At 42.0% G+C, this 27,329-nt stretch overlaps 1 protein-coding gene and 1 non-coding gene across 2 annotated transcripts; both read right to left on the reverse strand.

Moving 5' to 3' along the window:
* Positions 1-2,073: 2,073 nt before the first annotated feature.
* Positions 2,074-27,329, reverse strand: TMEM212 (transmembrane protein 212). The gene is made up of 4 exons (XM_070403631.1): positions 27,146-27,329; positions 14,703-14,762; positions 12,373-12,696; positions 2,074-2,222 (listed from the first exon to the last, which is right to left on the reverse strand). The coding sequence occupies exons 1-4, from the start codon at positions 27,302-27,304 to the stop codon at positions 2,202-2,204; spliced, it is 564 nt and encodes a 187-aa protein (XP_070259732.1). The 5' UTR covers positions 27,305-27,329; the 3' UTR covers positions 2,074-2,201.
* LOC139004665 (small nucleolar RNA SNORA23) lies at positions 18,751-18,956 on the reverse strand. Its single transcript, XR_011470515.1, has one exon. It is a non-coding gene; the product is annotated as a small nucleolar RNA SNORA23 (small nucleolar RNA).

The raw sequence follows: 27,329 nt of genomic DNA on the forward strand, positions 1-27,329 counted from the left end.
CTTGCTCTGTTATTATAAGTTTTCCCTGGCCGGAAACCACTGGGTCTCAGATAATTTGCATATAGCCAATAAGAGTGATCTACTGTTCTATGGAGGTTTTCACGATTGCATGACAACACCATGGAAGAATCTCATATGGGGAAAGGGGATTTTTTTTCCCCCTTTTCCCTAAGCCCCATTTTAAATAGTTTCCTTCCCACAAGCTGATGTGTCCACATTCAAAGAATTATAAGTAACCCAGCCCATTTTCCTGCCTTGGCCTCTGTCACTACTCCAGTAATATTAACAGCCAAACAAAACTGGAAACAGGCTGTTAAAAGTAAAGGTGCCGTATTCCTTCTGGTCTGTAAAGCAGACTTCTTGGCACAGGATGGTGAGCGTTAACCATTTAGTTTCCTTTAGGGAAGGGCATAGCAAAATGCCTGGTTATTTCTTTGTGCACGCAAAGGCAAGAAACAGCTCCTCACAGTTCCTGATATCTGACTACACTTTTGAACAGGTTACACATAGTATTCCAGTTAAACCTGAAGCACCGGGTATTGGACTACTTCACTTAGTGTCCGTTTGAGATCCCCAGAATTTTGCACATTTGCCTCTTGCAAAAGTTCCGGGAAGCAACTATTGGACTTCACTGGTCCTACAGTTGGTGCCATAGCAGCTGGAACTTCAATTCTTAATAAAATGCCCAACAGTCACCTTAAATCCTTTCAGAACAGAGTAGAATATGAATAAGAAAGCAAAATGTAAGTAAGTAAGTAAATAGCCAAGGCGCCCAATATTGTATGGGAATGCTCAAATAATATTAAAACTAATTCAGACTCAATACTGATAAATTTCAAGCCCCTACTAGTGTAATCACCAGGCCAGGACTAGATATCATATTGCTGCATTAGGTGACAGATAATGTATTGATTGAAGAGCTGAGGCCTGGGAGGCACCTAAGGACCCCCAGACACCAATAGTTGATCTGTGTGTCCTTGAATATGGGACTTAGTTTCTTTGAGGATCATATTTTTCATGATATGCCTAACATGTTATACCTAAAATTTTCCTTCTGTACTTGTCCTTTCTCAAATGAATGGACTTTATAAAGACTGGTGTTCAAAGGCATCTGATAAGTGTGCTGAATGAATCCATAACACTAGACACCATTTTTGAGTGGATAAGTTGCGTTAGATTTCCTGCTATATGCTTTGCCTTTATCATTTCACTGAATTCCCTCAGCAAGCCTGGGAATTACAATAGCTCCATTTGATGAGGGAGGAACTGAAGCTATTGCCTGAAATGACAGAGGACAAGGATCTGAATCCAGGGTGTTCTTATTTCAAAGTCCCACCCACTTCCTGTTACACTACACCAGTGCATCAGAATTACCTGGAAGAGGGCTTCCTAAAACAGATTGTTGGGACCCAGCCCCAGAGTCTCCAGATCTTATGAGTTCCCAAGTGATGCTAATGCTACTGGTCTGGGTATCACATTTGAAAACCACCCCACTGTGCTGTTAGGAGCTACAGGTGGGACCAAAGCATAGAGAAGGTAAGGAGCAGATCTCTGACCAAATTAACAAAGACTTCTTACATTGAGAGTGTCTCAACAGCTGGGTGGGGTTGCCTCTTGGGAATGGTTGAGCTGTTGGGGGCATATAGATCTTGGGACATTTCATGAGAAGTTGGCCTAAAGGGCCCCTAAGATCCCTTCTAACTATTAAATTGTTTGTCATGAGATGAGCTACAGAGAGGCCAGGAGGGAGGGTTATACTCTCCCTGCAGGGGATCCTTCTCATATGGCCACTGTTCAAGGTTCCAATTGTGTTTGAAGATCTAAAGTCACTTTGGTAATTAATGGCAATGAAGAAATGCTAAGAAAAATGTTTCCATAATTTAGGTAGGAAGGAATCACAGCTTAATGAAACCACTCAGGAATAAGAGGAATTTAAAGAAAACATTAATTTGATGCAAATTTATATTTAAGGTTTTAGAATTTTGATGCCAGCAATGATGAAATTTCAATTTTTAGCAATCATAACATGTAAATCAGAAAAAACAAGGTTAATAATAAAAAAGAACTAAAATGTACAATAATTTCAATTTTTATTTTATAAACCCATAGAGGAAAAATGTTCAAATATCAAAATTATTTGGCAAATATTTCAAAATCATGGCCACAGATATAACAAATTTAAGAGGAACATTGCTTCAAATTTATTGTCCATTCTTTTGACCCTAGGAAGAAAAGAAAAATAAAGTAGTATTTATTTCTACAATTTATCAAAGAGAATAGAGTGTCACTTCTGACATTTAATTTAGCCCCCTTTTTATGTCACAGGAACCCAATGAAGGATGACTCAAGTAATAGCATCATGGTACCACTTAAGAATTTAAGAGGAACCACCAGAGACAACAGAATTGGTTATACTGGAAGAAAGAAATAAAAAAGAAATATATGTGTAATGAAATATCTGGCGTAAGCATAAAACAGTCTAGAAGAACTGTTACTTTTGTGGTCAGAGGTTGTCTAAGGATGTGGGGAAATCGCTGTTGAATATCTCTTTTGGTCATTTGCTGTTTGTTTTGTCTGGTTTGGATTGGTTCAGGGCTTTTCGAAAATTAACAGAAAGGGTAAAGAGCACTTTCTGAATGGCAGCCAAGAATTTAAATCTGATTAGAAGGAAGGGGAAGATAGCCAACATTTCTTGAGCACTTATCAAGTTCCATGCCAGTGTAAGGCTCTTAGTAGTAATTACATCATTTCATTTTGCAACATGTGAGGTAGGTGTTATCTTCAGTTTATAAATGAGGAACCTTAGGCTCAGAGAGGTCCAATATTGATTTGCACAAGGCTACTCAGATAGTAGGTGATAGAGGAAATAATTACACTTCAAACTGTCCGACTCCAAAAGTACCAGGGCATATCAGGTTCTCCATGTGTCATAAATAATGCTAAAAGCAATTTTTCTTCAATAAACCACTGCTCTTTGGTATGAGAATTCAAATCTACTTTGTTCCTTGTATTCCTTCTTGGAGCTTTTTCTTGGATTCCAGCGACCGTAGTAAATTCCTTCATGTAAATTGTTTTAAAACTTGAAATACTCCCGCTATAGGTTTAAGTAAGATTTTAGCTATGGCTAGGAAGACATAAAAATGACATCAAGTATTGCAATCCATGACTCTGTTACTCTTGATTTCTACATTCTTAGTCCCACATTTCCTGCTTACCTTAGACAGTCCCTCTCCCATTCTTGGAGAGGAGCTGAATGCCTATGGATGTCACATGAAGGAAGTTGGCTGTAAGCTGAGTGTGAAGGGGAGCCACAGAAGGATGTAAGCCAGAGGAATAGTAACAGCAGATTTGAACTGTAGAGAGCTCATTCTAGAGTTCATGTGGAGGATACTTCTAAAGAAAACTAAAGCTGCAAGACTAGAGGCACAGAAGTCTTAATGAGAGAAGTTGGACACCTGAACCAGGACCATCACAGATAGTACAGAGAAAGAGGAACACAGTGGAGAAATATTTAAGAGGTGCAGTTGTCGCCGAAACCGGTTTGGCTCAGTGGATAGAGCGTCGGCCTGCGGACTGAAAGGTCCCAGGTTCGATTCCGGTCAAGGGCATGTACCTGGGTTGCGGGCACATCCCCAGTAGGAGATGTGCAGGAGGCAGCTGATCGATGTTTCTCTCTCATCGATGTTTCTAACTCTCTATCTCTCTCCCTTTCTCTCTGTAAAAAATCAATAAAATATATTAAAAAAAAAAAAAAAGAGGTGCAGTTGTCAGAATATGGTGATTGACTCAGGTGTGAGGAGTCAAGGATGACCCCAAGTGTTAGGCTTGTCCTGAGTGTCCCGAGTGTTAGCAGCTGAGCTGGAGATACAGGAAGAAGAGCAGGTGTTGGGGATAAGGAGATGATCAGCTCCATTATGAACATCTTCTGTTTGATGTGTTTGCAGACACCCAGGAGAGTGTCCAAAAATGATCAGATGTAGAGCTCATTAGAGCAGGAGAGGAAACTGGGCTACATATATAGATGTGTGGGCCATCAGTCCAAAGGTGGTAACTAAGGCCACCAGCCTTTAAGGGTGAGCAAGGCAAAAGAACCTTCTAAGAAGGTTCTTAGAGGAGGAAAAACCATAAAGAAGGAATAGAACCAAAGCAAAAGGTCCATGGAAGTCAAAGGGAAGAGGATTTCATGGAGAAAGTGGATAGTTTCAAAGGCTGTGGAGAGGTCAAGGAAGACTGAGGAGTTCATTGGGCTTCGCTATCTACAGGTCATTCATGGGCAATCCTTGTCATGGGAGATTCAGGAAAAGAAAAGTTGTTGAATAAATATGGGCTACATTGAAACTGTCTTAGCACTAGGTGTATTATAAACTCAAAGCAAGTTACCATTTTCATCTGATGTGTGACCAACAAAAGTCATGGAGTGTCCAATGGCAAGATCTAGTACCTCACTGGCCAAAGTCCTCTGATTTCTTCTAAATTTTCACAATGGCTTTTAATTAATGATGAGATATGAAACTGAAAATTTACCCTAAATGAAAAGAGTAGGACTCACACATTGAATCCAATCGCTCTGTCCTGTTTCTCATGGTCAAGAAACGCTTTTGCAACTTCCTGGGCCTCTCCCTTGCCCCACAGGCTAACTGTTATTAAGTCCCATTGATTCTACCCCCTAAATATCTCTCATGTGCATCACCTCTTCTCCATGTCCACCACCACTCCCTAATTTAGATTTTGTTCTTCATTTAGGTTATTGGTCCTCCTGGCTCAAGTCTCATTTCCTCTCAGTCCCTATAAGTCAGAGGACCTCAATGTGTGTTGCTCATATTTCTGTCTCTACCCTCTAGCCTTTAGCATAATATTTTCCACTTAATATATGCTCAATAAGTGTAGAGGAACAAGTACAAGTAACGAATATTGTATTTAGGGCTTTGGGTTCATACTCTTTGACACATGACAAGAGAAAAGTCATGTACTAATATAGTACTAATGAAGAGAAGATAATCCTTTTATTAAATAGGTACCTCATCATTCATTGCTTTAACTGGCAGCTTTCCTTTTCATCTAGGTTAGTTATGTGATGTAAGAAAAGAAAAACATTTTAAAATAATTTTTTTTTTGCAAATAAATTGGAATTTCTACTTATTCAATAATATAATGGTACGTTATTTGTTTTTTTTTTAAGACAGCCAACAAGACAATTCTGGTTGGTTCAATCTGACAAATTGAGTATTAAGCAAAGAAAGCTTTTTTCCTAAAATGGTTAAAGTGATCTGGGAATCTGTAACAACTCTCATACCATCTCTCATGAATAATATTGCTGGCGTATATGACTTCTTGAGCTAACATAGTAAGGCCATGTGGTGTAGCCCAGCAACATATCAGTGCGGCATGGGCAGGTAAAGAGCCAGCCATTGCTGCTCACACTTCTCCCTTCTGAATGTTAATCTTTTTCATGGAATAGAAATCACAGGCTGAGACAGATCTGGAAAGGTCTTACGATCTTGCTGGCCACGCTCTAAGGCAGCGGTTCTCAACCTGTGGGTTGCAACCCCTTTGGTGGTGGAATGACCCTTTCACAGGGGTTGCCTAAGACCATCCTGCATATCAGATATTTACATTACGATTCAAAATTACAGTTATGAAGTAGCAACAAAAATAATTTTATGGTTGGGGGTCACAACATGAGGAACTGTTTTAAAGGGCCAGAAGGTTGAGAACCACTGCATGGTCTTAGAGATGAGGAAGCCAAAGTTCACCTACTGATGTGTGCCTTGTCCACAGTCCCCACTGCTCCCAGGGTCAGTTTGGGAGGGGAAGTGTCATTATGTCATTCCCCACCCTACACAACCCCATTGTTTTTCACCCTAATTACTTCCTCTGTTTCTCTCCCTTCTTTCCTATGGGGGGGTGGGGGTTAACTCAGGCACCCAATAATAGCCATCAAGTATTCTCCTCTTTAGTTAACAAAATTTAAAGTCTCTAACATTGTTACATTTCTAAATGGTTTTGTGCTCCCATATTAGCACCACTATGATCATTCTGAAATATTTACTAGTATAAATTCAGTTTTCTTTGTTGAAAACTTAATTTATGTGATTATAGAGAATGGATGTTTCTGATTTCTACTAAAATTTCTGCCTTTTTAGAAAACAAATTTTTTTTGTTTTAAATATATTTATTTGTTTTAAGTATAACACATTTTGATTTTAAATATATTAATAATAACATTTTGCATTAAGAATAAGGACCGCCCTAGCTGATTTCGCTCAGTGGATAGTGTTGGCCTGCAAACTGAAGAGTCCTATGTTTGATTCCTGTCAAGGACACAAGCCCAGGTTGCTGGCTTGATCCCCAGTATGGGGCATGCAAGAGGCAGCCGATCAATGATTCTCTCTCATCATTGATGCTTCTATCTCTCTCTCTCACTTCCTCTCTGAAATCAATAAAAAAATATTTTAAAAAAAGAATAAGGAGCAATATTTTATATTAAAAGACTAAATTGACTTCATGTAAAAAGGAAAATGTGTTGATAATAATTTATAAAGTAAATTCTCAGGTTACTAACCCCTCCCCACCTATTGCTCTCTCTTTAAAAAAAAAAATCAAGCATATTTTAATATACTTCAGTCTCATCCCTTCTCTTAGTAAGTGGCTGTCACCCTTGGCATGGTTCCACTGATTAAATAAAGTAAAAATATCCTGGAAAAAATAGCTTCCAATTCTAAAATATGAGTTGTTGTTGTTTTTGTCTGTGAGAAAGATTGTTCATGAAAAGCAAGACTATGCAAGGTCACTTGGCATAGGTAGTGATGAAGATGTATCACCTAAGAGGTGTGGCCCAGCTGCAAGGAACCTAGGTTCCTTTCCCTGCAAGACCTGGGAGAGAATCCTGGCTCCTTAACGTCCTCATCTGTAAATGAGAATAATGAGCTTTGAAGTTTTGTGAGGAATAAAGAGGTAACACACCTGAAAAATAGTAACTGCCCAATAAATAGCACCTACAATTATTCTCCTATTATCCAGTTTTATGCCACTGCTATTATTATTCCAGAGAAAATGATGAGATCACAGTAATCATGATGCCCTGAATTGTGATATTTTTCCAGATTGTTATTTTATTTATTTATTTATTTTTAATACATTTTTATTGCTGATGGTATTACAGATATCTCCCATTTGACACCCCCTCCTACTCCCTCCCCTTAGAGTTTTATTTTTCTACTGACCAATTTGAAGAGACCACATAATGGAATTTGTGAGGAAGAAGTACAAGGGATTCTCACTGTTCCCTGGTCCTGCTTGAGTTTTACTTGAGTTTAGCCCAAGGGGATTTAGTTCCCAGAGGCAGCAGAAAGACCTATTATAGCCCAACAGGAGGCCTCAGGCCTTGAAGATGAGAGTCACAGGTAAACTTATTTCAAAACATATTTATATTGTTATATTGTATTTATACTGCTAACGGTGCAGTGCAGGTCCACTGGAAGATTTTAAGCCAGGATATTGCTGCTTGCTAATTTGTCTTCATTTTGGAAGAAGAGAGTCCTCCACTGATAAATATTCTGTCCCCATATGTTTCCAAACTGCATTTAAAGGGTTTACCTACATCTTTTATGGAAAGCAAGTATTTCTCAATTCATTGAAAAAAAATCATCTCACAGGATAAGGGGGAAAATATTTTCTTTCCCCCTTTCATTAAAAAAACACACACAAAACCCCCAAACATAACAATGAATAATGAAAGGAAAACAAATGAAGCCATTCCATTCCATGGGGGAGGGGCAGAGTAGCTGCAGGGGACAGCTGCAGTGCGTCTGCTGTCCCAATTCTTTTCTTTCCCATCACTCGATGACTTACTGAACCAAGAATGTAGACAATTCTGGCTATGGTTTAGTTTCTCGACTTAAATTCTGTGTTGTGCTCACTTGCTTCCTGCGTTGTGTCCTAAGCCGACAGGGTCACTGCAGCCCGCGTGCAAGGAGCCACACAGGCAGGGAGCTCCTACTCCTTTCCCAGCTCCACCCCTTCCCCTGAGGGCCTTAAAATTTGGAAGGGCTCACTGTCTTAGCCAGCTCGGCTACTATAACAGACTCCCATAAACTAGGTGGCTTACACAACAAACATTTATTTCTCATAGTTCTGGAGGGTGGAAGTCCAAGATCAAGGTGCTGGCTCTCTCTCCTTATTTGGTGAACAGAGAGAAATCTCTGGTCTCCTCATCTTTTAAGGGCACTAATCTCATCATGGGACTCTACCCTTCTGACCTTATCTAAGCCTAATTAGCTCCCAAAGGCCCCACCTCCTAATGCCATCACACTGGAGTAAGGGATTCAATATGAATTTGGGGAAGGTGACACGGACATTTTTAAATTGATTTCAGAGAGGGAGAGAGAGAGCTAGAAACATCAATTATGAGAGAGAATCATTGATTGGCTGCCTCCTGCACGTCCCCCACTGGGTCTCAAGCCCACACCCCAGGGAATATGCCCTGACCGGGAATCAAACAATGACCTCCTGGTTCATAGGTCAAAGCTCAACCACTGAGCCACACTGGCCGGGCCAGACATTTAGTCTGCAGCATCACCCAATGCCTTTATAAGTGTTCATCAAAATCACCAAACCCTTTGTGACTCAAGCATTTCTCCCTGTGGTTTTGGTTGGGTACCAATCGACTGCACGCTCATACCCCATCACTGTGTGACCTTCAGCAGGATGTTATCAAATGTTTGTGCCCCATCCCCCTCCCAAATCCATATGTTGAAGCTCTAATCTCCACTGTGATGATATCTGGAGGTGTGTCATTTGAAAGGTAATAAAGTTTAGATGAGGTGATGAGGATGGAGCCCCCAAAATAAGATTAGTGCCCTTATAAGAAGAGAGAGGTCTTCCTCTCTCCGGGAGCAGGCACAGGAAAGGCCATGTGAGCACACAATAAGAAAACAGCCGGCCATAAGCCAGGAAGAGAGGCCTCACCAAAAACCAAGCATGATCCTGGACCTCCTGCATTCAGAACTGTGAGAAATAAAAGTGTGTTGGTTAAGCCATTCCATCTATGGTATTTTGTTATAGCAGCTCGAGCTGACTGGGATGTAAGATGACTTCAATTCTAAGAAATAATGAATGTGGGAAATCCTAAGGGGTATTTGATTCATTTCTGAAAACTTTTTGAACTTACAGAAAAAACTCTTAGACAGATATTTTCTAAAATATTGATGGTGACAAATGTATCTAAAAAATGTATTTTGTGCTACAATAAAATAAAGTACAACTACAATTTTTTCCAAATCTTCCTTCAAGCCATCATTTATTTCTTTTTTAGAAATTTTCATAGTTCTTTAGTTTCCTGATATGTACTATATTCATGTAAGAAAATTTTAATTTTCAGACAGACATTTAAAAGTACAGCTTTTAAAAGCATTTTTGGGCCAAACGGGTTTGGCTCAGTGGATAGAGTGTCGGCCTGCGGACTGAGGGGTCCCAGGTTCGATTCCGGGTCAAGGGCATGTACCTTGGTTGGGGGCACATCCCCACTGGGGGGCGTGCGGGAGGCAGCTGATCGATCTCTCTCATCGATGTTTATAACTCTCTATCCCTCTCCCTTCTTCTCTGTAAAAAATCAATAAAATATATTTAAAAATAAAAAAATAAAAGCATTTTTGGTGTTTTGTTTAGAAATAAAAGAAGCATGAATCAGCAGCATATTTTACAATATTCAGTATAGTTTTCAATTAAATTTTAAAATATTACTTATTCCTTTTAGTATGTGAGGAATCTAACAATGTAATTATATGGAGGTTCATTAAAATAGAATCACTATATAGAATTCTGTATCCCAATAAATGACCCACCTTTCCTTCTAAGAAAGTTGTGTGGCTTCTAGAATTTTGAGAAATTAATACATTCATTTCAATGCTAGAAATGGTGCGTCATACAGCCCAGATTTCTACACAGTAACAAAGGTTTGCTCAGGCTGCCTGTGTTCCTTGTGGGCTCAGGGCAGTGCTAGTTATTAATACCTAACATCATCCCCCCTATGTCAGCTACTCATCCTCCCTAATGAAACATGATCTGCCACCACTGTGGAGTGTGTGGTGTCAAGTTATCCAAAAACACTCACTAAAGACATGCTCTTATTAAATTTATCTGGAACTCTCCCCCAAACTAGTGCTGCATTCTATGCAGATGGGAAAACTGAGATTCTGTCCAGAAGTGACAGTAAGATAATTTTGTGTTAGGAAGAGAATTTTCATCAGAATCTCTTGGGTCATATGTTAAAAATGCACATTCCCTGCCTCCAAGCCCAGAGTTTCTGATCTAGTAGGAATGGTCTTGGATTAGATCCAAAAATCTGGTTTAATAAGATTCTGATGCCACTGATCCACTTGGAGGAACATGTTGTACAGGGTGGGACAAAAGTAGGTTTACAGTTGTGAGTACACAAAAGGCTTTATTCTTGAACTATGATTTATTAATCTTTGTATTATTTTCCATATGAACAACTGTAAACCTACTGTTGCCCCACTCTGTAGTTGTGCTGGATTCTACACCTAGCTTAGAAATCACACACCAAGAACTATACCCTGAGCAAGATGGGCCAAGACAAAACTCTGAAGTTGGAGAACTTTGCTCTGTTTTCAATTAATTTTCTTTTTTCCCAGGCACTTTAGGTGGCCTCCCTGTTGGGTATCCATGGGACTGACTTATCCAGTTCTTTGTAAATGTTTAATTTTTTTTCTCCCTGCCTTCTATCTATGTTAAACCTAGATGCTATGAGTGTCATGCCTACAATGAATCAGGTATCTGATTAACTATCTATGCTGAGGGGCTATGGCTGCCAACACTTAAATGTGTATTTCTCTTAGGCATATGCTCCTTTTAGCAAAGGGCTTTAGAAATTTGGGGCAAAGGGCTTTAGAAATTTAGGATGTTTACCAGAAGGGATAAATCTCAAATACTAAACTTCTAGATGCCCTGGCAATACAATAGGGGAGGTAATTTTGGTCTGTTCATCTCAATCCTGGGCAAGCCTCCTTATACAATCAATTCTGTTCTGAAGAATGTACGGATTTCCTTTGCAGACTTATGTAGAACTTTAAGAGGACAAGAATGACCACAAAAGGCATTGAGAGTGTCAATTCTTATCTTTTTAGCTTTGATGGTTGCTGTTGATAGGATCAAATTGGAGGGAGGGAGAGAATTGGCTAACATTACTTAAATTCACCCAATTCTGCCTGGCTAGTATGGCTCAGTGGTTGAGAGTTGACCTATGAACTAGAAAGTCACTGGTTCAATTCCTGGTCAGGGCACATGCCTGGGTTGCAGGCTCAATTCCCAGTGTGGGGCGTGTAGAAGGCAGCCAATCAATGATTCTCTGTCATCGCTGATGTTTCTATCTCTCTCTCCCTTTCCCTTCCTCTCTGAAATCAATAAAAATATATTTTAAATTCACCTGATCCTAATAGAATACTGACTTGAACCATACAGCCAGTATGAGAGTTTTCCCTGGGAAATAGCTCTTTCCAGAAAGAAGCTGTCCAACTCACAAAGCAGTGACCCAGGATGAATACCTGTAGAAATTTAGAATCAGAAATCACTTGTGCTCTTCTCCCAATGACCCTGCTGTAATCCTCCTGGGGGTCAGAGCCATGCATATTAACGATCTGGCAGAGGAGGAAAGGTTGAGTGACAAGGAGGCACAGAATCCATCTGGCCTGATTAAGAGAAATGGCTCTGGGTTCTGAATCTAGACGCATTAGGGTGACCTTGGGAAAGTTATAGAAACTCTTTAGCCTCAGTTTACTATCTGTAAAATGGGAAGTACACTGATACACAGTAAACATACAGTTCACTCTGCTATTATTTCATACAGTTAATATGGTTAGCCCTCCTGGAAAACGTTAGGAAAATAAATTTGATATTAGCCTATATCAGCCTTTCTGCTGGAGTAGGAGTAGAAAGAGGGGGAGAATTTCATATGTCTTCTCCAGTCAAGGAGCATGTATATCTTTCTGAAGGGGATAGAAGCCAAATTAAGATATCTGTATTTGACTAATATTAAAAATATGGAGGGTGCTGCTTTCAATTTCCACACAAAGCTCTTAATATTTATCTCAATCAGTAATTTTTTAAACAGCACATTGAGATAAAAAATTAGCTGGCGCTACCTACTGCCATACCTTTAGTTATCACATCAACATATTTCCATTCATTCTTACAAAAACAATTAGTGACCATCTATTATGTGCCAGCCACTGGCTGCCATGATTATACAGGATACAGTGGTGAATAAGAGAGAAAAATGAAATGTTAACGTACAAGGCTTCTCATTTTAGTATTCAGGATGGAATAAGAACCAGCCCCCTGTTTCTTGAAACTTACATTTATGTGTCCGTTCCAAAGAAGTCTTGCTGAGAGCTTGAGGAATACTGTCAGGGACGCACAGAACATGGCAGAGCTCAGGCACAGGTCAAAGGTTTGAAGCGTCAGGTGGTACTCTTCATAGTGTGGTGGATCCACACATACTGATGGGAATTTTGCATACGGAAAAGGAAAGGCAACCGCATAACCAAGATAATTGGTGCCTGCAACCCCTGATAATGAGTAGAAGCAATATGGGCCGAGGAGAGCCGATTCCAAGGCTACTGCAAAATGAAGTGGACATCCTATAAGGCTCAGAATCACAAAAGTGAAACTAGCTTCCCACTGAAAATAAAGCAGAAACAAACAGTTACTTTGGAAACTATATTTTCCAAAAGCTTCTTAGCAATGGGAAGAAAGAGATGTCAGGTCTTAATCTCTCCTACTGGGAAGTGAACGAGAAATGGGTCACAACCTTCCCTTAGGTCCTTGTGTTCTCCTCTTCTATCTACATTATGGAAGAATAACATCAGCCAACTGGGGCAAAAAATGAAATCAATTCCATCCAACAAATATTTATTTATCTCCTGTCATGTGTTGAGAACCAGCCTGGGGTGGGAAAAACAGACGCGTAAACAGAATCCCTGCCTTATCTATCCTAGGAACTCGCCAATCAGGGTGTGGTCCATGGTCCACTGACACCCCCTGGTACATTGTTAGAAACGTAGACTCTCAGGTCTCTCCAAGATCTACTGAATCAGAAACTGCCTGTTAACCAGATCCCCAGGTGATTTACACCTACTAGTACATTAAAGCTTGAGAAGCACTGCTGTAGCCATCGGAGAAAAGTTTTTAATGAGATCAAGGTATTGATCTATATTGTGGGATTACTTGGTTTCATGCTATTAAAATTCAAATTATTATGACTTTTCATTCTTTTTTATCCTCACCTGAGGATATTTTTTCCATTGATTTTTTTAGAGAGAGCAGAAGGAAGGGGGGAGGAATATATATAGAGAGAGAGACAGAGAGAGAGAGAAAAAAACAACATTGACATGAGAGATACACATTGATTGGTTGCCTCCAGGGCTGGGGATTGAACCTGCAACTGAGGTACGCCCTTGACCAGAACTTGAACCTGAGACCTTTCGGTCCATAGGCCAATGTTGTAAACACTGAGAAAAACCGGCCAGGCCTCATTCTTTCTTTAAGGGCAAAGAGTACAGGGAGATACCAAATTGGAAGGAGATACCAAATTGGAAGGAGATACCAAATTGAGGAGTTGAGACTTAAAAATGCAACATTGAAAGCAGAGGAGCCTATACATCTCTTTCTTCAAGATGAAACCCAGTAGCACTAACCCTGGTTCTGTCCTCCCCAAATGACAGCACTTACAATAACCACAGGAACTTGTAGAAAATGTTTGGGGCAGGAATCAAATACAAAATTTTAATTGAAAACATAGTTTATTATTTAAAATTCATCATAGTAAGGCATTGATTAGACAGAATCTACACTAATAAAAGAGAAAGATGCAAATTTATTGTACCTTCGGGACGCCCACCAGCCAATCAGGAGTGAGCATGCAAATTAATCCAACAAAGATGGCTGGTTAATTTGCATACACAGGCGCTGAGGGGGCAGGGCAGGGCAGGGCAGGACACAAGAGTTCTGCACTGCCCCAACTGCTCCGGGCCTCTGGGCAGCATGGGAAGGCGGAAAGGCCAGAGAGAAGGCGGTGCCGGCAGCCAGGGGAAGGAAGGAAGGCCCATTCTTGCATGAATCTTAGTGCATCCAGCCTCTAGTTCAACTATAATTGGAAATCACAGTCTCTATATTTTATCCTGAACTAGGAGAGATTTGATCTTCAAACGATCCTCCTCGAAATAAAAGGGGTTCTATAATAAAATTGACCAGTCCAGTGACAGAAAGTAACCTCACAGGGTAATCTGATCATAAATTTCTAAATGGGCAGTTTATGGTGGGTAATCACCTTCCAGGCACATAACTTCTTTAGTAAAAGTTTATCTTTGCCTTAAGCCAGTGTATCTAGATTAACACACCCTTGAAATGTCCCTTTTCAGATCCCTCCTTCTAAGACATAACCATTCTCAAGAGATCACATAATCTTGTTCACTATCCTGTAATCCAATCCCCACCTTGCTTTTTACCACCTCCATGTAATCTCCCTTATGTTCTCTCCTTAATTTCAAATGAGTAAAAGAAACTAAAAAACTGTCCCTCTCTGAAGAAGTTTAGATCTTGCTTCTTGGCAGTTGTTGTCCGTTTGGCTCAAGTCAAATCTTTACAGGTTTGGATATTTCTCACATCAACAATGTCCACGTGTTTACCAAGTATCTCTGGGTCCACTCTTTGTGAGCCAACAGTAGGAGTACACCAGCTGTGATGGCCTGTGAAAGGAAGATGGGAAAATAACATCCATGATAGAATGTACCTCTGGAAAGAGTTCAATCTGTCTCACCATTTGACAACTTTACCATGAACTGGAAGGAACAGCAAATGGCTAAGTGGATGTATAGCTCCGACCTCCTCTTCATCCGTGATGACAATGAGGAAGAGAAACCATTAGTGTCATAAAGACATGATTCATGCAAGCTCATTTTTTGATTTTCTGTGTTGCCTTTGCCATCGAGATGATAAGCTTTGCTACAGTAGGCTGTCATTGTAATAGAAGCTTGGCTTTATAACCCTTGCCATATGTTCTGTTTTGATTAATTGCTTATTGTTCATCGTTCTTACAAATTGCTAAAACTGCACAAGGGAAGAACCGGAATGGAAAATGTGTCACAAAACCCTGAAAACCCTCAGCAGCAGCACTATGTTTTACTATCTGCTTCCTCTTGAAAAGCCTGCTGGTGGGATACAAATACGTGATCCTTGTTTCTCAAGTAACAAAGATTATCATTAGAATGAATGCATGATGGGGCATATATTGTTCTGGCTGCAGTGGGGTCCAGCTTTTCAAAAGAGAGTTCTTTATAGTCTCCATTGAAGGAAAAAGGCCCAAAGTGCAGAATAAAAATAGTTAAACAAAGGAGGGAATGGTGTCACCAGAACTGAGCAATAGATAATGAAAAAAAAAAAAAAAATCTGGGCTCATCTTTGATTCAGCGCCCGGTCTGATAAAGGAGACCTTTGTGGTCATTGAGCCTGGAAATCACTTATTCCCAACCCATAAATCATTTGTTCCTCCTCAAGAAACGTTTTTGAGATGGAGAGAGAAAGCCAGGAAGAGATGTGCCTGAAATAAGATATAGAACGAAGGCAGGCCTAAAAATAGTACCATTTAGGTTTTTGACAGAAAAATAAACATGAATGTATATATAGTACCAACAAATTTAAGGGGGAGAAAAATCAGAGCTTTTACCAATGTGGTTTTGTGGTATGCTGCTTTTGTAGCCCCGGGTCTGGCATATTTATTATTTTGAGACCCAGCTTTTCATTTCCCTGGCATATTTTATTTTGAATGTTGGATTTAGAGAATTTGAGATGTGGCCGGGGGGGGGGGGGGGGGGGGGTGCGGAGCACACACACACACATGCACTCACACAAAACTTCTCATGTAGCTAAGCCTGAAATTCCAGACTTGGCATCGCCATACCATAAAACTCCCATGGATAAAAACAGAACCATCTGTAGTCAAAAGAGGTTGGCTTGGTTCTGCAGGAGGAAAGTTTCCAAGGGACCCTATGGAGGTCGAGCCAGCACAAATAGTACAACAAAACAGGAGAATTATTAAGAGCAACTGTAACACTGGCGGGCTAAGCCCTCGGCCAGTCTGTGCTTTCAGAGGCAAGGCGCTCAAATGACACGTCACTCCTCTGTGAGCAACACTGAAGCAAAGGAGATGAAGCAGGGGGACGCCCCTCTGCTGGTTTAGCTCCAAATAGATAGCTGACATTATCAGCCGCTTAGATTCCAGGTTGCCGTAACTACTTTGGCACGTACTGTTTCTTGCCTTTTCTAACGTTGAAAAATGCGGTTGTAGCTGCCAGCTTGAATTTTACTTTGTTTACACAAAACTTTGAAAAAGATCTTTCATGGAGCAGGCTGGTGTGTGAATACCAGTGACTTGTTAAATCCACCCTGCAGGATGTGGCTCAGGAGCCCAGCACACTCATCTTTCCATCCCACCTCCCCTCATGACCTCTCACCCCCCTCCCCCGCCCCAACCCCCTACTGTGCATAGGAGGGAGAGTGGGAGTGTGCCTTCAGGAGTCACAGCCTTCCTCTCTTATTTCTTTTTAAAAAATTTTGTTTTTAGAGAGAGAGGGGAAAATAATAAAAAAGAGAGATTTGAGGTAGGGGAGAGGTCAAGTGGGAAAAGGAAAGGTGAAGGAGGGAGTGTCTGAGAGGCACAGAGTTGGATAGAGCAGGGCGGTCAGGTTGTGAGGAAGGAGGGGGCGGTGCTTGGGGACGTGCACTCTCCCTCAGCTTTTCTTGACAGGCTGTTGACATGTTCTATGGGCTGTTATGTTGACGTGCTCTATGGGCAGTTCTAGGGACAGTACTTGGGTTTTGCAATGGTTGCTGCTAACACTTTGATTGCATGATAATTGTGAACCCTCCCACTTATTCTTTAAATTGTTCAAGTAAATGATGCAGTTCCCAGAAGCAGACGAAGGAAGCAGGGAGCAGCCACAGCGGAAATAGAAACTTTTAGAGAAATAATTTTAATGTGGGCTAATTTACTCACTTATGAACATCTACTAGAGGCCCAGTGCACGAATTTGTGCTTGGGTGGGGTCCAGCTGGCTCAGGCCCAATTGGAGGATTGGGGCTGGGCCTGTTGGGAGGAGGAGATGATAGCAGGTTGGCCAGCCAACCCTGCCCCTGATCAGAGGGGGGTGGGCGGGAGGTTTGATCATGGGTGAAACTGGCTGGGAGGAGGGGCCACAGGCCTATCAAGGTGGTGGAGGCTGATGGGGGTGGGGCTGGCTGTGGGGAGGGACTGTGGGAGGTGGGCCGGCTGGCCCTGCTCTCTATTGGGGTGGGGAGAGAAATCAGGGGTGGGGCTGGGTGGAGGGAGGGGCTGCGGGAGGTTGGCCGGCCAGCCCCACCCCCTGATCGGGCCCATTAGCTCACCACAGTGGGCGTCATAGCAACCAGTCATTCTGGTCATTATGGCATTGCAGTTGCTGGCTTTTTATATATATAGATTATGGGTCTGCTATGAACAAGGGATGTGATAGATACTATGCAGACAGAATGATGAAGCTAATACTTATTGAGCACTTGCTCTATGCCAGGCACTAGCCTAAGCACTTCACATGTGTTCACTCATTATGACCCTATGATGTAGATCTGCTACTTTTTATTTTTATTTTATTTTTTTAGAAGCTATGGCACTTATTTTACTATAATATTATAATTCCTATAACTTTTCCATAACTATAACTTAAAATAATCTTAATTTTATCCAATTTTGTATCATTAAACTTCTCTCTCTCCACTCCTTACCCCAGTCAATCATAATTGTCTTGGTGATCAATTGAAATTAAAAAAGAATCACTACCTTTTGCTGTTGTTGTTAATCATCACCTGGGGATATTATTTCCATTTATTTTTTTAGAGAGGGTGGAAGGGAGGGAGGCAAGGGGGGAGAGAGAAAAATATCGATGTGAGAGAGATACATTAATTGGTTGCCTCCCACACTTGCCTGACGAGGGCTGTGGATCAAACCTGCAACCCAGGTACATGCCCTTGACTGGGAATCAAACCTTAACCCTTTGGTGCGAGGGCCTAATCTCTAACCACTTAGCAACACTAGCCAGGGCTCACGGTACTTTTTAAATGAAGCACAGAGGAGCTAAATAAAATGAGTAAAGCTCACCAAGTAATAATTCTACAAACAATAGCTCCAATTCTCAGTGCAATTTACAGTCTAGATAGGAAAATAATGCAAATATGAGGATGTCCAAAAAATTAGGTAAAAGCGTGGGTGCTTTCTGTGTGAGAAGAGCTCAATGACAAGATACCATTTCCAGGGGGAACAATCACTGATGAAGTCACCGTGGAGGAGACAGGACCTGGAAGGGGACCAAGGCTTTGCTACCAGCTGCCCTTTGGGATATTGATTTTAAGGTGCTTATTGAGAAACAAAAGATTCAGAAAGAATCTTTGCCCCACCCTCCTCCTTTCTTTCTGCTCAAGAGATTCTGATAGAAAAACCTGCTTTAGGAAGGAGGTCTTAAGATTTCCTCCTTAGCCTACCTTGAATTAAGTATGGTGAATAGGAAGGCTTTAGTCAGGAGCCTGTTACTAGAACCCCGTGTGTCCCATTAGTTCTGGGTTGCCTAGCAATATTTTTTTTTAATGTTATTATAGATATCTTAACATTAAATTTCCAAAAACTATACAGTATCTCTATTCCCAAAGTTCTGTGTGGGAATTTGGAGGCTGGCCAGTGGTAAATTACATCCAATGAGACAACACCAGACCAGTACTATGATCCCAACTTACTCTTTGGCTGCATGATGTTTGTGTGGATGCCTAGCAAGAATTTGTCTGCCCTGTGTGTTCTGCTCTTCCTCAACTACCTGTAAATTGCCCATTCTCTTGGGAAATCTATGGCCCTGTTCCCCCTGCCCTTTTGCTCTTTTGTCTAAAATATCATATATACCCAATGTTGTCTCACTGTCTCTGAAATTTTTAAGCCTATGTTAATGCCCATGGGCATGCATTAAAATTTTATTTTCTCCTGTTACACTGCCTCTATTAATTTGATTACTAGCCCAGCTAGAAGAACTTAGTGAGAGGAAAAGTACCATTATTTTTTAGCCCCCACAACCTGAAGCGGATTTGAAAAACAGATGTGATTTCAGTGGGAATCAGAGGGAAGGGTGTCCAGGCAGCCGGAGCAGCAGGTGCACAGGCAGGAAAGTGGTAGTCACTCTTGGGGAACAGTGAGAGAGGAGCCCCGCCCTGCGGGAGGATTGGTTCTTAGGGGAGAAGAGTGGGAAATCAGGCTCAAAACCACACGAGGCCAGGTTGAGGAGGGCCTCACAGTTCAGGCTGACATATCCAAACTTTGGACAGTGAAGCAACACTAAAGGTTTTTGATCAAGGAGATAGACTGACCCAGCAGAGGTTTAGAAAGATGAGCCTGTTGTTGCATGCATGTTGGATTGGAATGGAGTGAGGACGAGAGGTCTCTGGAGGGCCTTGGTCTTCAAATGTTTTTTGTTTGTTTGTTTTTGTGTGTGGGTTTTTTGTTTGTTTGTTTTGGCTTTTAACCACTATCCACAGTAAGAAATATATTTTGCTTCATGGCCAAGAAATAAATATTTTTATAGCTAACCAAAATAATAATAATATCCTTATTTTGTGTGATATACTCTAATAGTCTCATTCTCTATTCTATCCTATTCTATTCTATTCTATCCTATCCTATCTTATTCTATTCTATTCTATTCTATTCTATTCTATTCTATTCTATTTCTATTCCTATTCTATTTGATTCATGTTTTCTAAATTCTGTTAGCTACATAACAGATTGATTTTATTATCCACTGATGGAGAGAGTCCCACAGCTGAGCTATCAAAGTTATCTAGGAATAAAACTTGGGCAGGGGTGGGAAGTGGTAAGAAGTTGGTGGTGGTGGTGGTGGTAGTGAGGTACACAGTGAGAACTGGAGGAAGGAATGCATAGGGGTGCACCTCATAGGAAAAAATTAAAGTTACTGGGCAACTGATTGTGAAACTGAGGGTCCTCATAACTCTGATTTGATTTAAACTGTAATTTTAAAACAATAATTTTTTCCCTCCTCTCTCTCTCAGCACACTTTACTGACCTGACCTTAGTCTCTCACCTTGGTGACTGTTGACCCTTGGGGCAGCAGAAAACAATGCCTTGGTTCTGACTAATGGTCACAAGGTTTAAGCCCCTGGCAGGCTAAAAAGATAACATCTTAATCTGTTATGTTTCAACTACTGTGCCAGGAAGACATGATGACACCCTTGGCTACCTCTTCCTGAAACTGGTTCCAGGTTCCTGATTCCAGAGCTGACCATGGGAGTTGTCCTCAAGACCTGAAGAAATAGGCCCTTGTCGGGTAGTTCAGTGGTTAGAGCGTCCTCCCAATGTGCAAACATTGCAGGTTCGATCCCTGGTCAGTGCACATGTAAGAATCAATCAGTGGCCCAAGCCGGTTTGGCTCAGTGGATAGAGTGTTGGCCTTCGGACTGAAGGATCCCAGGTTCGATTCCAGTCAAGGGCACATGGCCAGGTTGCAGCATTGATCCCTAGTAGGGGGCGTACAGGAGACAACCGATCAATGATTCTTTCTCATCATTGATGTTTCCATCTCTCTCTCCCTCTTCCTTCCTTTCTGAAATCAATACAAATATATTTAAAAAAAAAAGAAAATCAACCAACGAATGCATAAAGTAAGTGGAACAACAAATCAATGTTTCTCTCCCTTCCTCTCTCTCTCTCAAAAAATCAATCAATCAATTAAAAAAATAACAACAAAAACATTGCCCAGGACCTGAAGAAATGATTTATTACCCTTATTTCACCTCTGACCAATCAGCTCTCAACAGACCTCGAATTCCTAACCCCGGTGTCTTGTGATTTTGCTCTATATACTCTGTAACCTATGTGCCATGGAGGAGTAGGCTCTTTCAGGACACAAGCTTGCTCATCTCTAGATTTGCCAATTCTAATCAACGATTTCCTTTCTTTGCTGCAAACCCCCAACTTCCGTGCATTTTTTGCCAGAGTGTACAGATAGAATGAACTTAGATATTGGGCTCCGGTAACAACTGGACTTGATCAGGTGGGAATGGGGCTGAGGGTGGGCTGAATGTGGGCAGTAAAACCCAAACACAGTCCTAAGGCCAGCAGGACAGGTCCTTAGGAACTTGTCAGCCATGCAGAATCTCAGGCCTCATCCTATACTTACTGAATTAGAGTTTGCATTTTTTTAAAAATATGTTTTTATTGATTTTTAGAAAAAGGAAGGGAAAGGGAGAGAAACATCAATGAAAGAGGAAACGTCCATTGGCTGCCTCCTGTACACCCCTAGTGAAGATTGAGCCCACAACCCAGGAATCCAACCTGCAACCTCTTGGTGCATGAGATGTTCAACCAACAGAGCCACACTGACCAGGACCAGAATTTGCACGTTGACACGATCCCCGGGTAATTCATAGGCACATGACAGTTTGAGAAGCACTAGTTTAGATGAAAGAAGAGTCAAACATTGCTCCAAGGTTTGAAAAAGACAAGGAAGTCAGGAGAAGAAACGATTGTTTTTGGTGATAAGATAATTAATTTGTTTTGGACAAGCTGAACTTAAAGAAGCGTAGGATATCTAAGGGAAAATTGACCATCAGGTAGTTAGAAATCACAGGACTGTTGAAGCTTAAGAGATTTGAGCCATGTTGCAATTGAGTCCCTCCTGTAACAGAGAAGGAGCCTGGAGTTGCATGGGTAGGTCTAGCCCTACCTTCCTCCCAAGTTCCCTTCTCCAAGCAGGGTTCTGGGTGAAGCACTTTTGCTCACTATTGGCCAAGCCACTGAACCCTCTAGGCTTCAGATCTTGTGAAACTCATTGTACTTTGGTTTCTTCATTTGAACTTGATCTACAAGGCAGGTTTTCTGGGATTTAAGTAGAGCTCATTGTGTAAGGTGCTATGATCTCCTTGCTGCATACTTTCTGTCATGATGCCTTTAAATAACTGCTTCAGAAATTCTAGGAAAGCTGCTTATCATATGGCTGGCAGAATAGAAGTAGGAGAGTCTGAGGACCAATATTTGTGAAGAACTTAGAAAGCCTTGAATGAAAGGCACTGAACAAATACAAAGCGATGGGCCACTTGTAAAAACCTATCTCTTACAAGTCTCCAAAGAGATATGTATTCTTTACAAAGGGAAATGTCAATATGATTGAAGTGTATAAATTATCTTTTCACCAGGGGAAGATACACTTTGTAGGAAAGTTGAGAAATGACTGGCAAAGAAGGTTGTGAAATGAGTCAGAGACCTTTTGAAGTTGACCCTGATCAGACAGAGCTATGGTTCAATAGAAAACTCAACTAGGAAAAAGAAATTATGTTTCAAATTTAAATATTATCAAAAGAGTGAACAATTTCATTGCTTTCCTTTTCATGAGGATTTTTTTCTGCTTTAGTATAAATACCAGCTTGACCTTTAGTTTCTGCCACCTAATTAGAGTTCAACTATATAAGGAATTCTGTGCCACCAGTATGAGATTTATTCACTTATTCGACAATGTATATTGAACAATGTTTATTGAACATCTAGTATGTGGCTCACTCTGTTCCAAGTGCTGGGAATACAGCAATAAACAAAATAGAAAAAATCCCTGCCCTTGTATAATAAACATTGGAGGAGGACAAACAAATAATAAATAAGTAAATTATATGGTATAATAGGGGCCCAGTGCACTAATTTGTGCACCTTGAAAGGAGCGCTGGGTCAAGAGGCTGCAGTGGGCACAGGGACAGGTCTCAGCCCATCCTCCGCACCCCTGTCCAGCCCCTCCTGCTGTGGCCCCTGGTCCCCTGTCTGCCCGAACCTCTGCTCCTGCTGCTGCCGCTCCCACACACTGACAGCACTGGCCCTGCTCGCATCTGCTGATGGCGCTGAGCAATCGGGACTGGCGCTGGGCGCCGGCAGTGGGTGCGAGCGCCTGACAGGACCACAGCACACGGGAGCAAAAAATTTTCAGTAACCACCAGAGGCTCGCCCCGATGACAGCAACCGGCATCCTACCTTGGTCTTGCATCTTGCTCACCTGCTCCACCATCCCTCTGTGGCCAACGCCTGCCATGTTCTGTGCACGCACCCCTTGGTGGTCAGCACATGTCATACCGGCCAGTTGTTTGGTTGTTCAGTTGTTCTGCCGTTTGGTCTATTTGCATATTAGTGTTTTATATATAGAGATTAGATGGTGATAAGGGATATGGGGAAAAATAGAGCAGGGAATGTCAATTGTGGGGGAGGTTCTAAGCATTAGTGAGAAAGTGACATTTGTTCAAGGAATTAAAGATTAGGAAATGAGTTGTGTGTGGGAAGAGGCTTCAGGCAGAAAACAGGCTGTACAGTACAAAGGCCCTTAGTCAGAAACACACAGTACAAAGGCCCTGAGACAGAAACACACCCTTGGCATTTTTTAGAACAACAAGAAGCTAGTGTGATGGGAAAGAAATTAGTTAAGTGAGAGTGGCAGGAGATGAAGACCAGGAGGTAACAGGATGGGGAACTCAGTAAGTCATCAGGGAATGGGTTAGAAGAGTGAGTTGGGTGGCAAGGGATTAGGAACACAGGGTTTGGACAGGGAAAGTCATGGTATTAAAACACTTGTATAGGGCTTCAATATTGGCAAAGCTCTTTATTATACAACAAGAGGCCCGATGCATGAAATTCGTGCAAGGGCCTTGGCCCTCGCAGTCCTGTCTGCCTTGGCTGGCCTTCACAGCCCTGGCTTTATCTGGAAGGTCGTCCGGACGGTTGTTCTGCTGTTCAGTCTAATTAGCATATTAGCTCTTTATTATATAGGCTCTTTGTTCAAGTTGCATTTACTCTTTCTTAATATCTTAAGGTTAGACATTTCACATAGGCTCTCTTTACCTGTAAAATACCCCATTTTATAGGCTAAGACCAGAGTGGTAAATGTAAAATAATGTACTTAAAAAGAAACGAAAAAAGAAAAACATCACCAAATGGTCTCCTTATTCAGTTCCATACTCCCACCACCCGGCTTGCCCCGTATGCACACCATCGTTAAACCTCGCTGAACTGAGTTCCATTAGCATCTGGACCTTGCTTTATGCTCCATTGTAACTCAAGCATGTAGGAGGCTATCAACACATATTTATTTAATAGTTAGATTAAAATTATATTTCCTAGGATCTCACTTTTAAGTACTACCCCAGTTAAAGTCTGATTTTTTAAAAAGACTTAAAGTGTTGCCCCTCCTCAGGGTGGCTACATTTTAATAGAAAACTTCTTAGGATCAAAAAGCTTCAAAATTGAATTCTCTAGTCTTCAGTGGTGAGTGTCAGGTAACTTGGGAAATAATGAGAGAAGGATTTGTTGTGCTTGTGGGCCTCTGTAACTCCTAAGTCACACCACCCTGAATTTAGTGTAAGACATGCTCACTTCTTTGACCCATGAAGCTGATGTACTGGTTTGATCCTTCATCTGTCAATCAGCCAAAGAGCAGACACTGAGCACCTACTTGGTGCCAATTTGTACTTGGCACATGCCCACCTCCCTAGGGAACTGGGAAGTTTGTGAAGTTCATCACCCAACATTTTTTTAAAAAAATCTATTTCCATTGATTTCAGAGAGGAAGGGAGAGAGAAATAGAAATATCAATGATGAAAGAGAATTATTGATCAGCTGCGTCCTGCACGCTCCCTCCTGGGGATCGAGCCCACCACCTGGGCATGTGCCCTGACCAGGAATTGAATGGTGATCTCCTGGTTCATGGGTTGACACTCAACCACTGAGTCATGCTGGCTGGGCCATCACCCAACTTCTTGAATTATTTTCAGGTCAAACAATTGTGTGGAGAGAAAAAGGAGAGAGAACTAAGATTTTTGGGCTTGCAAATCTGGGTGATGTAGACACATGTCAGCATTTCTAATAAAAGCGTTAGTCTGAAAGTTATTTCACCTGTTTTCCTTCTTAAAATTATTTTTCATGGTTGATATTTTCTATTAAATTTATTGGGGAGACATCTATCTTTAATAATAAAAGCATAATATACTAATTAGACTGGATAGCCAAACGACCTCCTGGAGATCCTTCCAGATGACCTTCTGGATGAAGCAGGGGCTGCAAGGGCCGAGCCCCTTGCACGATTTTCATGCATCGGGCCTCTAGTATATATATATAAAAGCCTAAGCAACCATTACGACTGAATGACCAGATAACTGGCTGGTAGCTTTGACATGCACTGACCACCAGGGGGCAGATGCTCAACACAGGAGCTGCCCCCTGGTGGTCAGTGAGTTCCCACAGCCAACCTCCCATGGCGGGCCAACTTCCTGTGGTCCCTCCCCCAGGCTGGCCCCAACTGGGACTGGGTGAGAAGGCCCCGATGAGCTGGGAGGGACCCCACCCGTGTACAAATTCTTGCACTGGGCCTCTAATTGGTTAATAAAATTATATAGGTTTCAGGTGTACAATTCTATAATATATCATCTGGATATTGTATTGTGTACTCACCACCCCAAATCAAGTTTCCTTTCATCACCATTTATCTCCTCTTTACCTTCTTCTACCTCCCCCACACCCCTAATATATATATACACTTTTAATTCCAACTTCAAGATATTTCAATTTCTCAGAATATCAAGGTGAGATTAAAATAAAATAACTTTTTAAGAATTTCTTGAACAGTATTTCTGTTATAGTTTACATAAGATACAGTACACATGATAAAATTATTTTAAGAAAAATCCTACATTTAAAATGCAAATAATCTACACTAATAAAAGAGAAAGATGCAAATTAATCATCACTCCACTACACCCACAAGCCATGCCCACCAGCCAATCAGGAGCCAGTATGCAAATGAACCCAACTAAGATGGCCAGGGACATGGAGCTGGAGAGAGCAGGAGGCTTGGGTTGCCCCCGGCAATGAAGGAAGCCAAGCTTCCTGCCTGCCCTGGCCGGCTCTGGGCTCTGCTCAAGGCTACAAAGTTTCAATTATAGAAGATAAATAAATCCCAGATACCTGCTTCCAGGCCACCCTGGAAAAAAAAAAAAGAAAAAAAGGAGAGGCTGGGAGCTTGGATCGCTGAGGGGCATGGCCAGCCTGAAAATGGCCATCAGCCCTTCATCCAGGCTGGCCAGGCACCCCAATGAGACCCCCCACCCTGAAGGGGGTATGGGCAGCCTGAAAACAGCCCTCAGCCCCTCACCCAGGCTTGCCACACCCCCATGGGGTGAGGGTTCCCACTGGGGGGCTTGACCAGCCTGCAAACAGCCATCAGCCCCTCACCCAAGCTGGCCAGGCACCCCAGTGGGAACCCACACACACACCCTGAAGGGGCTGTGGCCAGCCTGAAAACGGCCCTCAGCCCCTCACCCAGGCTGGCAAGACACCCCACTGGGACCCCTACCCTGATCTGGGACACCCTTCAGGGCAAACCAGCTGGCCCCCATTGGTGCACCAGGCCTCTATCCTATATAATAAAAGGGTAATATGCAAATTGACCCTAACACCAGAACAACTGGGAATGACTGGTCACTATGACACACACTGACCACCAGGGGGCAGACACTCAATGCAGGAGCTGCCCCTTGGTGGTCAGTGTGTTCCCATAGGGGGAGCTCTGCTCAGCTACAAGCCAGGCTACTGGCTGCCAGCACAGCGGTGGTGGCAGGAGCCTCTCCCACCTCCTCAGAAGTGCTAAGGATATCTGACTGCAGCTTAGGCCTGCTCCTCACTGGCAAGTGGACATCCCCCTAGGGCCCCTGGGCTGCCAGAGTGATGTCTGACTGCCAGCTTAGGCCCCATCTCCCGGGGAATGGGCCTAAGCCAGCAGGTGGACATCCCTCGAGGGGACCCAGACTGCAAGAGGGCACAGGCCAGGCTGAGGGACCCCCCTGAGTGCACAAATTTTTGTGTACCAGGCGTCTTGTAGAAAATAATGTTCTAAGGTGAGTTCTGTAGAATGTTGACTTTTTCATATTGTTGGGAAACTTAAAAAGAATATGTTATTCTGTCTCCTCTTTCCCTCCCTCCTTCCTGTAATCTCTCAATATAGGTAATAAAATGTTTACCTACCAAAGCTCCATTCCAAATGGGACAAGCAATCCAGACACTCCATCCTGTGAACCAAAGCTTGTAAGAAAAGACTGGGAAGAAAGCAATAACTCCAGAGAAAACACTGAGAGCCCCTAAAGTCATGAGAATCCGGCCAGCAGCCTGGTATAGGCTCTGCATTTTCCTCTGTGACTTGGGTTCTTAA

The sequence above is a fragment of the Myotis yumanensis genome, unplaced genomic scaffold, assembly GCF_028538775.1.
Source record: "Myotis yumanensis isolate MYYU_CA2020_CCGP unplaced genomic scaffold, mMyoYum1.0.hap1 SCAF_2, whole genome shotgun sequence".
Lineage (NCBI taxonomy): Eukaryota > Metazoa > Chordata > Mammalia > Chiroptera > Vespertilionidae > Myotis > Myotis yumanensis.

Excerpts from the sequence above, each read along its gene's own strand:
- TMEM212 (XM_070403631.1), bottom strand. The coding sequence starts at position 27,304 with ATGCAGAGCCTATACCAGGCTGCTGGCCGGATTCTCATGACTTTAGGG. Across the intron at positions 12,697-14,702 it reads AGTGGACCCAGAGATACTTG|TGGGAAGCTAGTTTCACTTT; the intron begins GTAAACACGTGG and ends CTTTATTTTCAG. Across the intron at positions 2,223-12,372 it reads TTTGGAACGGACACATAAAT|GGTCAAAAGAATGGACAATA; the intron begins GTAAGTTTCAAG and ends TTTTCTTCCTAG.